Genomic DNA, 14,733 nt, shown 5'->3' with positions numbered 1-14,733 from the left:
CAACAGCAAGTTAACAAAAAACTTTACTGAGATCACTACACTTCCTCTATTATATGTATTAAGAGTATAAAGTAATATATGTAGTTAATTAGCAACTAACAACACTGTTAATTAAAACAATATCACAATTAGATTTTCAGTTCAAAATGGTGAGCTAGGCACTAATGTTTACCTCCTCCCCTTCCTGAGAGACTCTTAAAGTAATAAGAAAAGGAATTTAAAAGTATAAATTCGACTAGGAGTGGTGGCCTCACGCCTGTAAACCCGACACTTTGGAAGGCCAAGGCAGGAAGATTGCTTGAGCCAGGAGTTTGAGACCAGCCTGAGCAACATGGCAAAACCCCGTCTCTACCAAAAAAAATTTTTAATTATCTTAGTGTGGTGGTGCAAGCCTGGGGTCCTAGTTATTCGAGAAGCTGAGGCAGGAGGACGGCTTGAGCCCAGGAAGTTGAGGCTGCCATGAGCTATGATCATGTCACTGCACTCCAGCTTGGGCAAGAGAGCAAGAAAACAAAAACAAACAAACAAAAAGTATAAATTCACAGCCATAAAGAGAACGGGAGGATCTCTTATATTAGATAAAGATTTCAACATATTTCTGGAAGACAGAAGTGATAACAAATAAAATAGAATGAAGGAAGCCACAGCTTAGAGTATACACAGAGGAAACTCAGGGTAGCAAGAAGTCAATCCACCCTGCAAGACCCTAGAGAACTTTGGAAACACCAAGTAGGTTACAGTGTTTGAGTAGTATATGCAGAAGAAAACAAGAGATGAACTGAAAATCCCTAGAGGTAGAAGTCAAATCTTACCCCACTCCCATACAAAGATTATCTGGCAGCCAAACATTTACCCCAAGGCAACAAAAGAGGGTGTATTTTTCTGAAAAAATAAACTAAACTATCCAGGGCAGCCAGTGTAGAGGTTATTAGCACTATAATGCAAACCCCTCCACATTCTGACATGTAAGCATCTCAGTGTGTGGTGGCCAGCTTGCTGCCCACTGATCCTAGAGTGGACCAATGATATATAGAAGTCATATGCAGGTGTTCTTGCCTTATTCTTAAATAAAAATAGATACACTAGGATCAAATAAACATTTATAGAAAACTTATCACAGAAAAAGAATCAAAATGAAAGGGAAACTAAATGACCCTGAAAGAATTAAAATCACTCAGGGAACAGTAAAGAACTTTACCAAAAAAAAAAAAAAAAAAAAAAAAAAGTAGCAAATTCTAATTAGAAATTAAAAACACACCTAACAAAACAAATGAAATTTGATAGAAGTGTTGGGGATAAATTCAAGATAATCCAACCCATAAAACAAAAGATAAAGAGATGCAAAAGACATCTGACTAATATACTCAAGAAAGAAAAAAGTGAGAAAATCATCAAAGAAATAATGTAACAGAATTTAGCAGAACAGAAGAACATGAGTCTTCAAAATGTATGGACCCATATACAGTTTGGATATCCAAAACAATTGTGAAAAACATCTGTGTCTAAACAAATCACTGTAAAATTTCAGAACCACACAAATAAATTATAAAAATGATAATAGCAGCAACAAATGCCTATATAATGCTTAGTATCTCCCAAGAACTGTCTTAAGTGTTTTACAAATATTAATTCATTTAATTTTCAAACTAAGCTTACAAAGTTAGAGTTTCTATTATCCACATTTTGCAAATGAGAAAGGTACATAATGATTTAAAAATGTGTCCTTACAGCTGGGTGCAGTGGCTCATGCCTATAATCCCAGCACTTTGGGAGGCCAAGGTGGATGGATCACTTGAGGTCAGGAGTTTGAGACCAGCATGGCCAACATAGTGAAACCCCATCTCTACTAAAAATACAAAAATTAACTTGGGTGGTGGCGCATGCCTGTAATCCCAGCTACTTGGGAGGCTGAGGCAGGAGTATCTCTTGAACCCAGGAGGCGGAGGTTGCAGTGAGCCAAAATCACGCCATTGCATTCCAGCATGGGGGACAAGAGCGAAACTCCATTTCAAAAGAAAAAAAATGTATCCTTACAAGGTAACATATGCCTGAAAGCTTTCAGACTTTAATTCAAATCACAGGGGACATACTACTACAAATTTTCCAGAATGGCTAAAACAAAAACCATTGACAGTTGATAAAGATGTAGAGCATCCGGAACTCTTACACCATTGTTATGAGAGTCTTAATTGGTACACACTGCTTAAAAACAATTTGGCATTATCTAAAAATGGACATGTGCACACCTTATAACGCAACAATTCCACTCATAAGAGGAATGTTTATATGTGTACAAGGAGATATTTATAAGATGTTCATGGCAGCATTATTCATCATAGCCCAAACCGGGAAACAACCCAAATTACTTTCTCAGTGACAGAAATCACATGTATTCATGCAACAGAATATTATAAAGCAATGAAAGTGAATACTGAATTCACTTTCGCCGATTTTTAACAAACTGCAGCTACACACGACTACATGAATACATCTTATAAACAAAATGTTTAGCCCAAAACATCAAACACAAAACAATACTTACTGTGTTGTCTCTTTTATATAAAATTCAAAAAAGGGGAAAACTATAGTGTTAGTAGTTAGTTCAGGGGTACCATTTGAAAAGGAGGAGGGAGAAGGATGGGGAGGTGGACAAGGGTAGTTTTTGGATACTAGTAATGTTCTATTTCTTGACATGAGTGGTACTTTGCCAACTCACTGAGCTGCACATTTATATTTTGCATAGTTTTCTGTATGAGTGTCATATTTCAAAGTAAATATAGTTTTAAAACTCTGGTAAATAACTTTTTTTCCTTTTCTATCACTGTTCTTTTTTTTTTTTTTTTGAGACAGAGTCTCACTTTGTCACCCAGGCTGGAGTGCAGTGGCACCATCTCGGCTCACTGCAAGCTCCGCCTCCTGGGTTCATGCCATTCTCCTGCCTCAGCCTCCCCCGAGTAGCTGGGACTACAGGCACGCACCACCACACCCGGCTAATTTTTTGTATTTTTAGTAGAGACGGGGTTTCACCGTGTTAGCCAGGGTGGTCTCGATCTCCTGACCTCGTGATCCGCCGGCCTCCGCCTCCCAAAGTGCTGGAATTACAGGCGTGAGCCACCGCGCCCGGCACTATCACTGTTCTTGATATTATCAGAGTATTTGATAGCCATGATCCCGTAAGCAATGCCAAAATTTTTAAAAAACTAAATTAGTAAAGTGGACAGAATATAAAATATATGATAAAAACAACTACAGACTTGAATATCGTTTATTTGTAAGTCCTTTGACAGATATACCTATTAGTTTTATTATAACTAAAACAAGACTGGCATCAAAAGGAAAAGCTATTAATTAAATAATCATGTTGCTGTGTAATGTCGTCTTTTTTTTCCTTTAAGAGAGATGGAGACAGGTAATAATATTCGATACCTTGTAAGACAAATTGGATAGATATATACAGATTTTTATCAATTTATTCTCTAAGCTTTGTTTGTTTGAATGTTCCTTATTTTAGTCATCAAAAAATACACATACAAAAGCCATATTTTGATTATTCAGTTTTAGTTTCCTGAAGCTTCTGGCTACCACTATCTGATAGAAAAAAATATTTTAAAACTCATAAAACTGTGAGATCATTCTCCTTTTTTCATGTCAGACAGCATTTGCAAAGGATAGAAGACATCTTACACTTTAGAATTACAAGAGTATAACCATACTTGGCACTCTTTTGCCACCTCCCCAGAAAGAGCTAATCATTTACCAACATTCTGTTCCCAAGCGAAACAATATGAAAAAGCAATTCTACTTTTAATAAATCTGTACTTTACTCTTCAAATAAAAGCTTAGTGAAGATTTTTTTATATTATTGTGAAATAGTTCATATAAGCACACTATCAAATAAGACATTACTAGATGACAGCATTGTACACATTGAGTCTAGATTTCGTAATATGCAACTGACTTCATTTCTACATTAGTAAAGGATACTGAAAATGTCCATAGTCTATAAGAATAAGGCCTGGATACAGCAAGATGCATAACGCATTAGCAATCTGTAAACAAAAATATTGTGAGATAAGAAAGTAATCTGTTAACACATTCAAGCAGAGTAAAAGCATGGTTTTTATCTAACACATTAGCAAATGTTCCCCTTTTCCAGAGGTGTTATACTTTCTTTTTATAAAATATTCAATTTTTATAAAACAACTCTTTAGACAATGAAGTTTTCATGGAGGTGACATGGGACACTTCCATAAAAAGGAAAAAAAAAAAATCACTAAAAGGTTTTGTCAGAGGAAGTACTTCCAGATATACAAATTGGAGAAGTCAATCTAATGTTAACCTATCTAAAATGACCAAAAATAGTATTTGATAACTATGAATTGAGAATATACAACAACTTTTCAAAATGCCTTTCAGTTTGGTCAATCTCACAAGCCAGCTCAAAATTCAGCTTTACCAGTTAAGTAACAAATTCAGCATGGCATGCAGTCCAGTACTACGTAACTTCCAAAATTCAGTATATCTTAGTAGTACACTAAAATAATTACTGTAAGATAAGTTGATGTTTTTGAAGTGAAAATTGATAGAAGATACAATATTCCTAATTACTCTCTTTCCAAAAGCATGGCTTCCCTAAGGTCTATACTTCATAGTTAGACTAATAAAGAATACATTTCAGAGATGAACTATCAGGCTGCTTTAAAACCTACCTTTTTCTTAGTTGAGATGTCTTTTAAACAACAACAGTACAAAACCACTGCAGGTATGTAAATCAGCAGATCAGCAATTAAAACTGAAAACACAAGGAAATAATTTTAAACATGAGTCCATCAGGATTTACAGCTACCCATTAACTGCCTCCCTTCCTCCAACGCTGATTGAGAATTCATTAACACAAGGTTCTTGCCCCACTATGGACAAGTCCTTTACACAGTCAGCCCTTTTCAGTTCCTTCAGCTGTGACTAATTTCAACTGCTGTATTGCCAAGGAGTCTCTTAACTTTCTCTAACAAATTCACATATTTAATCAATCAGATGTATCCAACATTCTCTCTTTGTTCTGACTTGGACTTAAAAATTAAAAATATTCAAAGCAAGGAAATATTTTTTTCCTCCATCTATATACTCTAAATTTTCTAGCATAAAGAATAACTGAAATGTAGTGATGTGTAAGAAAATCTTTTTAAAATGTTAGTCTTTATTGAAAAAATATAAACTTCTGCTAATTAATGCATATAAAGAGCTTCAGAAACCCAAGTGAGGAGAAAACTGAAAAAAAATACTAAAAAAAAAGAAAAGAAAAGAAAAGCAATTCATAATTTTCAACATGCAGTCCTTTAGAACAAAGAAAAATGCATACATAAGTTCTTCAGATGTATAACATAGCTGTCTAAAGAGCTTATTTTTTTCTTATACCTCACTAAGTATAGTGTTGAGAAAAAGGTAAGTGACAGTAAACTGTCTGCAATCTATCAATATGTTCAGCTCCAAATGCCACATTAAAGACGACACTGACAAACTGGAACACACCCAAAGGACTGGTCAGACAGAGACCTCAAAACCATAATCACATTCAACAAACTGCTCATCTAAGGAAAAGCTGAAGTATATAGGAATCTTTAACTTAGAGAAGAGGTGACTTCAAATTCCTGTAGGATGTTAGGGATATAAGGGATCAGACTTGTTCTCTGTAATCCTGGAAAACAGAATCTGTAATGACTGGTGCCAGTTCAATTTAGGAGGGTCATTTTTAATGATTGGAGCTCTATGAAAACAGAATAGACTGTCTCTAAAGGTTGTGAGTTCCCTGCAAGTATAGATGTTGGTTCAGAAGCCAAATTATCACATGGTGAGTACGTGGTTCAGAAAGGATTAAAGCATTGGAGGGGGAAGGGCAGTGGTGTGGGAGAGGGAAAGACGGGCAAAACAGGTTATCTCTTGGGCCTAACATTCCATGACTGGATGAATTGTAAGGAGAACAAACTCTGACTACATTTACACTAATTAAGGAAAAGGACTGAGCTAGCATTAAAGCATAAGTCATGTAAAGCTTTTAAAGAAATCTAAGCTTATTACTTTCAGACTCCTGCAACAGCACACACAGATGCTCAATAAACATTTGTTGAGTGGATTATTGAATTTAGAAACTGCACAACTACGCAGATAACAACTGCAAGGTTTGCTTTAAGAAAAAATGAAAGAGATTTAGAATTAGGATATTAAAGCACACCCTAAAAAACTAAAGATTCAATTTATAGCTATCTGACCTCAAGTAAAGCTATTTGCTTCATTTAACTGTGCCTCACTCAGTTTCCTCAGCTTAAAGTAAGAATAATAGTATTTATCTCACTTGGGTGTTCAAAGAATTAAGTCAGATAAAAAAATGTAAAGCACCCAGAATTATTCCTTTCTACTCTTTCATGTTTTAACTTACATATACATTTGGTCTTGGATCATGTATACAAATATATGTGTATGTGTAATTGCACAATTTTAAAGTCAGTAAGAACAATAATAGTGCCTTTACTAGTTTGTCCAAAAATTTTTAAAAATCAAATTTTACATCCAATACCATTGCACTTTTACCTGTTGTACGCATGAAGAGCTTATGTGCCTGACTCTCAAATCCACGTGACGTATGGAGAGCAATCCAGTCTGGATTTATAAACTTTGCCCTGCAAATCAAAGCATATATACAGATACTTCATTCCTCATAACATTTAGCAATAAGGATATTTAAAGATGTATGAATTTATTAATATTTTGAGAATTGGCCATTTCTCTTATAAAGCAACAGAGTCGATGCTTAAGTTTTACTCTATTTAATCATGTGAAACTGACTTAAGCTATAAAAAAAGCAACTGCATTGCTTATCTTCCAACAAAACTATGTAAGGTGTAACTACAAGCCCTATCTTCACAGTTCTTCCAGTGTAAAAACAATCTGGCAGGTCACATTTCATGTACTAAACACACACTTTGTAAAAAGCAATATGCTAGTGTTGATCAGAGGATCACGTTTATAACTATAATATTTTAGTTATCATAACAATTGGCTACAATAAACAGTTATAATAATCATAAATCATTACATAAAACTAAACACAATTCTTAAAGATAAATGAAATTTTAAACCATATCACAATTACCCTGAATACTGTAATGCTGTTTGAGACTTTACTTTCAATTCAATGAAGCTTATTTTTGCAAATATGAAATACACTCATAATGACACTGCATAACGACATTTCAATCAACAATGGACCATATGTAGGACAATGATCCCATAAGATTATATTACCATTTTTTACTCTAGCTATGTGTTGGTATGTTTAAATATACAAATACCATTGTGTTACAACTGCCTACAGTATTCAGTACAGTGACATGCTATACAGGTTTGTAGCCTAGGAACAACAGGCTATGCTATAGAGCCTAGATATAGTAGGCTATACCATTTTGCCTCCTAAAGTACCCTCTATGATGTTTGCACAATGATGAAATCACCTAACCATACATTTCTCAGAATGTATCCCCATCGTGAAGTGACACACGGCTGTAAAGTTGAAATTAAACAAGGAAGATGAGTTCACGAGATAAGAGGTTCCTCAAATTTTTGCTGACACACTTCAAATCTAAGACGGAATACCACTACAGAGTAGAACTGGGTCTCTACAAAAACAGAAGTTCTTTATCTTCTATAACTATTCAATTTCTTTAAAAGGATGAGGAATTCCCATTTTGATCTTAAATCACAAATGAAACACTATAGTTATTCTAGTTTCTAACTTGACAGATTAGTCAGTAACCATTTGGATCTATATTTTTCATTTACTTTGAGCTGTTCCAGAAAAAAAAAGTTCTTATACACAACTAACACATATTAATTTTTCAGTAGTTCACACATATGGATAACATCTCTACTTCAAAACTAGTTTTTTTGCATTTCTTGAGAGATGTCCTCCAAAAAAATTATAGAAATGTTCAAACTTTGATAGTTCTTTTTTTTTTTTTTTTTTTGAGATGGCGTCTCACTCTGCTGCCCAGGCTAGAGTACAGTGGCGTGATCTCAGTTCACTGCAACCTGTGCCTCCCAGGTTCAAGCGATTCTCCTGCCTCAGCCTCCCAAGTAGCTGGGACTACAGGCGTGTGCTACCATGTCTGACTAATTTTTGTATTTTCAGTAGAGACGGTGTTTCACCACGTTAGCCAGAATGGTCTAAATCTCCTGACCTCGTGATCCACCCACCTCAGCCTCCCACAGTGCTGGGATAATAGGTGTGAGCCACCATTCCCGGCCGACAGTTATATCTTAAAACCCATTTGTAATATACAATAGCAGCGGCTGGGTGCGGTGGCTCATGCCTGTAATCCCAGCACTTTGGGAGGCTGAGGCGGGCATATCACTTAAGGTCAGGAGTTTGAGACCAGCCTGGCCAACATGGTGAAACCCCATCTCTACTAAAAATACAAAAATTAGCCGGGCGTGGTGGCGGGTGCCTATAGTCCCAGCTACTCAGGAGGCAAGGCAGGAGAACTGCTTGAGCCTGGGAGGTGGAGGTTTCCGTAAGCCAAGATTGCACCACTGTACTCCAGCCTGGGCTATGGAGCGAGACTCCGTCTCAAAAAAAATTAAAAAAAAAAAAAAATACAATAGCAGCTACAAGCAATCTCTCCTCTAGTCAAGAAAGCCCCATCACACTGCTTCTTACTAAATCTGCCAAGGGCATAAAAATTTAGAGTTACATTAAGAAAGAAAAACTTACACATATGCACATAGGAGACTATGATAAGCTGTAAGAGGTGGGTAATCCAGTCCCCAGTACTGTAAATTGTTATCACTGCTGTTAAAATACCTGAAAAAAAAAGAAAGAAGAAAGCACCATTCCATTAGTCAATATTCAAGAAGTAGACTTATAATTTAACATCATTTATTTAAGCTTAATAATGTAATTTACTAATTATTAAGCTATTAACAATTAAGCCATGTCAATAGACACAAACCAGGACTCTCCTAGGCAAACTGGGATTTACTGTCATCCTATTATTAGTAGACTTCATCAATGACTAACACTTATACAACAAAAATATGCAACAACAAAAAGAATAGGACTGTTTGTAATCAATTCAACCAACATGTAACGAGAGCCTCGTTACATGCAAGGTTCTCTGAATTTTAGGAAGACAACTAGGTCTAACATCCACAAATTGATAGGCTCCTCTGGTTGGCCAGAATGTGAAGGAACTATACACAATTATCATGACTCAAGGAATAAAAATTAAGTTAACATAATTTCTTAATCATGTCCTTTATAACTAGGCAGCTTCTTCTTCAATTTATTTTCTCAATCATAAGAATACTTTACAACAGTGGAAGCCAAACTATATAACCTACAAATAACCATTGTTCATAAGTTTATTTCTTTTTGAGACGGAGTCTTGCTCTGTCACCCAAGCTGGAGTACAGCGGTGCGATCTCCGCTCACTGCAACTTCCGCCTCCTGGGTTTTTTTTTTTAAAGCGATTCTTCTGCCTCAGCCTCCCAAGTAGCTTTGATTACAGGCACCCACCACCAGGCCCGGCTAATTTTTGTATTTTTAGTATAGACGGGGTTTCACCATGTTGGCCAGGCTGGTCTTGAACTCCTGACCTCAAGTGATCCACCCGCCTCGGCCTCCCAAAGTGCTGGGATTACAGGTGTGAGCCACCATGCCTGGCCTAACTTATTTCAAATGGGTCACAATTCCTCACTGTCACAATCTCCTACTTTTTGAATTAAAAATATTTCTTTAAATTAGCATTCAACATGATCCCATCAAATAACCTATTAATCATCTTTGGAAGGTCTACTCTTCTTAGTGTTGGCTACATAAAACATAGGTTTGTATAGAAGAGATGGGGATTAAAATTATCAAGGCATGCTAGACAGCCAAGACATCTGTGCATAGAGTACCACAGTATGGTACAGCTGGTGGCCACTGTCCCTCCAGAAACATCCACGTGAACAATCCTGGGTTCCATGTCTGGCTGGGACTTGAAGCCAAGAAGCAGCGAGTCTAAGAATCTCTGGGTTAGTTGGAGCCCCTTTTGGCAGCTTGAATCTGGGAAACTGGGCCAGGCAAATAATGGAGACCAAAGGACCCACTTGTCTAGACAGAGATACCTGAAGACAGGCACCAATTGTGTCATTTCCAAATTCATGTTACTACATAGCATAAAGTTTTGTTGTATCAGCCTTAGAGCTGTTGAAGCATTGAGTTAAACAAGTAAAGCTGTAAGGTCAGTGACTGCCACAAAGTGCTCAATAGTAGTTCCAATTGGCTGCTAGCCACAAAACAACTAAGATAGATACAGCAATGGAAAACCATCAAGTAATTCAAGAATCACATTTTGTCCAATACAACTTGATTTGGTTTTCAGCTTCTGAAAATAGACAAAACCTATTTTTTCATTTAGTTTAACCTTGAGATCCACTGGAGATGAGTAGAAGAGGCATTGACAGTAAGCTGTAAGCATGCAACGATATATACTAAAAATAAAGTGATTGGTTGGATTAGGAGGAAAAAAATCCAGGGTTTATAACAGTGCTCCCCTTTCTTATGGAAATTCATAAAGTAGAAGAAAGAGGCATAAAAGAAGATAGCTTAAAAGTGTTTCATGTAAAGCATCAAAATATATCAGTAGGAACAAAGCAATTAGTTGATACTCCTGCTTTATATACTATTACATATATAATTTTTTTTTTTTTTTTGAGACAGAGTTTCACTCTTGTTGCCCAGGCTAGAGTGCAATGGTGCAATCTCGGCTCACTGCAACCTCCGCCTCCTGTGTTCAAGCAATTCTCCTGCCTCAGCCTCCTGAATAGCTGGGATTACAGGCATGTGCCACCATGCCCGGCTAATTTTGTATTTTTAGTAAAGATGGGGTTTCTCCATGTTGGTCAGGCTGGTCTCGAACTCCTGACCTCATGATCTGCCCGCCTTGGTCTCCCAAAGTGCTGGGATTATAAGCGTGAGCCACTGCACCCGGCCTTACTTTAGATATATTAATACCTGAAAAGTTGTCTAAATACGATTTCTACATTGAAATGCATTTTCCCACTGAACATCTCTATATATTTAGTAAGTAAAAAAAAAAAAACTGGCTGCCACACAAATTATAAAATTACATTCAGGAGTGTTACCATTAACTTTAAGATGTAGTTTTCTCTAACAACCCACAGAGTCATAATTGGTATTTTTATTTAAAGAAAAAAATTTTTAACTTGAAACAGTTTCAAAGTTACAGAAAAGTTGCAAGAACAGTTCAGAGAACTTACGTATATCAAAATGTATAAAGTTTTATAAGACAACAGACACCATTTAAAGAACAAGACAAGAACAAACAGAAAAAAGACTTCTTTTTATACACTCATACACACACACGAGGAAAATGATTAAAGTGTACAATACTGTTGTGGTAGAAAGACTTTAATGTCACCATGGAGAACACCATCTCCTGGTGTTCAGACCCCTGCATGCATACAATCCCCTCCCCTTGAGTGTAGGCAAGACCTGAGACTTGCATCTAACTAATACAATATGGTAAATGTGACAGGATATCACTCTTGTGCTTCTGTTTCACGTATACATAAGATTCTGTCTTGCTAGCATATATACCAGACAGAATGCCTCTCACTGACTTGAAAGAAGCAAGCTGGCATGTTTTAGTGCATGGCCATGTTGGAGAAGCCACATACCAACAAATGGCATGTGAGCTGTAGGAGCCAAGAGTGGCTCCCAACAAGAAACTGAAGCCCTCACTCTTGAAAATACAAGGAAACTAATTCTGCCAACAGGCTGAGGAAACTTAGACCATGGATCCTTCTCCAGTTGAGCCTCTGATAAGTCTGCAGCCCAGCTGACACCTGGATGATAGCCTTCTGAGATTCTGAGCAGAATACCTAGCTAAGCTGTGCCCAAACTCCTGATCTAAAGAAACTGCAATAATAAATGTGTGTTTAAGCAATTAGCATTTGGGGGTCATTCATCACACAGCATAGAAAATTAGTAGAACTATTTTAAAATCATATAAATCATTACAAAAATGATCATCCATTACAAATGCGGGGGAAAGAAATGAACAAGAAATTTTGAAAAGAAATGTAATTATCAATAAATATGTTAAAAGATGTTCAGGTCACAGTTACTCAAGGAAATGCCAATTTTAAAAGTCTGGTATTGTTAAATGTTGGTCAGGGTATGTAGAAAGAGATATTCTGGTGTTACTTTAGAGATTCCACATCTAGGAATCTACCTAGAAAAAATGTGCACATAAGAAAGAGATTTTATTTAATCATTCCCCTACTAAGAGACATTTACAGTGTTTCGGGTTCCTCTTCCATTGAAACACTCCAAACTCTGATGAGGGAATGGGGCAACCTATCAATAGAAAACTCAATATTAAGTTCTTGCATAAAACTCTCTGATAAAGGGCCTATATAAAAGCAGTAGCCAAAGCAGTCAACAATATAATATGAACAGTTTATATAGCCAGTTTCTAAGAGAATAACCTACCAGCCATCTAGTAAGTCAATAAGTGATGTCATCACTGTTATCAGCATATGTTCAATAAAAATGACACAGGCATGAATTTCTGATGCTATAACCACAGCTAACATTTATTGAGAGTTCATTACATGCTAGGGACTGGCCTAAGTGCTTTACATGTATCATTTTATTCAGTTCTCACAATAACCCAGTGAAATATGTAGTCTATTATTTTCACTCTACAAGTGATAAAACTGTGGTTGAGAAAGTTAAATAATTTGCCAAAGGTCACACAGCTAATAAATAGCAGAGCTGGGATCTGAACTCAGACAGTCTGACTCTAGCACCTACACTCTTTACCACTAAGCTACTGCTATTTTATACTTCAGGTAGACTTGTATATAAAATTAAGGTTAATCACCACTGCTCAATTACGATAGAGAGCAATAGTAATTAACAAAACTTTCTATAAAGTTCTCTGAGTTCTGAGAAACAGAAGGTTTGCTATACTGTATCATAAAACCAATGAAGGGTAGAGCTGACCTCCTCCTTCATAATACAAAGAGAAAGCTACGGAAATGAGACCATATGAAAACGAACGCCTAAGCCGCACATGGTGGCTCACGCCTGTAATCTCAACACTTTGGGAGGCCAAGGTGGGTGGATCACAAGGTTAGGAGTTCAAAACCAGCCTTGCCAAAATGATGAAACCCAGTCTCTACTAAAAACTACAAAAATTAGCCAGGCATGGTGGCAGGTGCCTGTAATCCCAGCTACTTGGGAGGCTGAGGCAGAAGAATCGCTTGAACCTGGGCGGCAGAGGTTGCAGTGAGCTGAGATCGCACCACTGCACTCCAGCCTGGGCAACAGAGTGACACTCCGTCTCAAAAAAAAAAAAAAAGAAAGAAAACGAACACCTAAATACTCATTCCTTCCACAAATTTTTATTGAGGGTCTACAATGTGCCATGCCCTATACTAGATGCAGGGTATTCAAAGGTGAACCAAAAGGACATACGTGAAATTTTCAGAGTTGAAAACAAGTCCTATTATTGTAGGCTTCTCCCTTTGGTCCCCTTTTCAGCTCTGCAAATTCAGCCATCAGCTACGGCCAAAGCTCTCTTCTATTTTTATCTATAGTTACAATCATAGTGATCTTTTGCGAGAGAAACAGTGGATGAGGGAACAGGGAAGAAATGTTTTTAGCCTATGATGGTGCTTTCATAATTTATGTCCAGAGGACATATAGATATTCAGAGTTTTATCATCAACGTTCTAGTTCAGCATCATAGCCCACCTAACTAAGTATATGAACTAACTTTCAGGACTATCAAATTTCAAGACAGGCCTACAAAATGCAAGGCAATACATATGTGGCACCAGTATGCAAGAGATGAGGATGTTCAAGATGAAGAAAATAGCGTGTTGTCCTTTTAAATATTTTCAAACAATCCATATTAACTATGATAAACAAGAAAACCAAGTTAAAATTATCATACCACTGTTTGACTGGTAAATTAAAAGTAATTTCTTGCCAGTGTCTCTGGGCTTCATAATCACCGAACATAGGCGGTTTTCCAGCACCTAAGATCAAAGGTAAAAAGAGCAAAACAACAATGTACTTTAGTATATCAGTGATTTTTATTTCCTTACGAAAATTGTCTAAATTAAGGCAGTGTAGGTTACAGAAAGAACACAGGAGTTACCAAAAAGGTCAGAGAGGTAAAGTCTGAATCCTAGCACTGCTGGCACACTCCTGGAGTGACAATGGGCAAATAACTTAATCTCCCTAAACTTCAGCACATTAAAAACAGGATCAATACAACTTCCCTACTGAGGACTACTGGAATAAATAACATAATGGATATAAAATACCCAGTATAGTTCCTGGCACGCAGAAAACATTCAATAAATAGAAATTATTGTTAACATTACAATTATCCCTCAGTATCTGTGGGGGATTCATTCCAGGACCCCCCACTACCATAGATACCAAACTTCATGGATGCTCATCCCTTATATAGTATGCCATAGTATTTGCATGTAACCTCTGCTCATTCTCTTGTATACTTTAAATCATCTTTACATTACTTATAATATCTAACAATGTAAAATGCTACATAAATAGTTGTTATACTGTATTGTTTAGGAGATAATGACAAGGGGGAAAAACCTACATGTTCAGTACAGGCAAAATCATCCTTTTTT

At 36.6% G+C, this 14,733-nt stretch overlaps 1 protein-coding gene across 4 annotated transcripts in view; it reads right to left on the bottom strand.

The window, feature by feature from the left end:
* Positions 1-14,733, bottom strand: part of ALG6 (ALG6 alpha-1,3-glucosyltransferase) — a 69,587-nt gene that overhangs the window by 27,237 nt on the left and 27,617 nt on the right. For all 4 annotated transcript variants that reach the window (XM_033225136.1, XM_033225134.1, XM_033225137.1 and 1 more), the window contains 5 exons: positions 14,025-14,109; positions 8,765-8,854; positions 6,586-6,674; positions 4,710-4,792; positions 3,985-4,049 (listed from right to left, as the gene is read on the bottom strand). In XM_033225136.1, the coding sequence (XP_033081027.1) occupies positions 3,985-4,049; positions 4,710-4,792; positions 6,586-6,674; positions 8,765-8,854; positions 14,025-14,092 (395 nt within the window). In that variant the 5' untranslated portion in view covers positions 14,093-14,109. The remainder of the gene's footprint in view (positions 1-3,984; positions 4,050-4,709; positions 4,793-6,585; positions 6,675-8,764; positions 8,855-14,024; positions 14,110-14,733) is intronic.

This window comes from Trachypithecus francoisi, unplaced genomic scaffold, assembly GCF_009764315.1.
Source record: "Trachypithecus francoisi isolate TF-2019V2 unplaced genomic scaffold, Tfra_2.0 Lachesis_group12, whole genome shotgun sequence".
Taxonomy (NCBI): domain Eukaryota; kingdom Metazoa; phylum Chordata; class Mammalia; order Primates; family Cercopithecidae; genus Trachypithecus; species Trachypithecus francoisi.
This window is presented reverse-complemented; position numbering and strand designations above follow the sequence as displayed.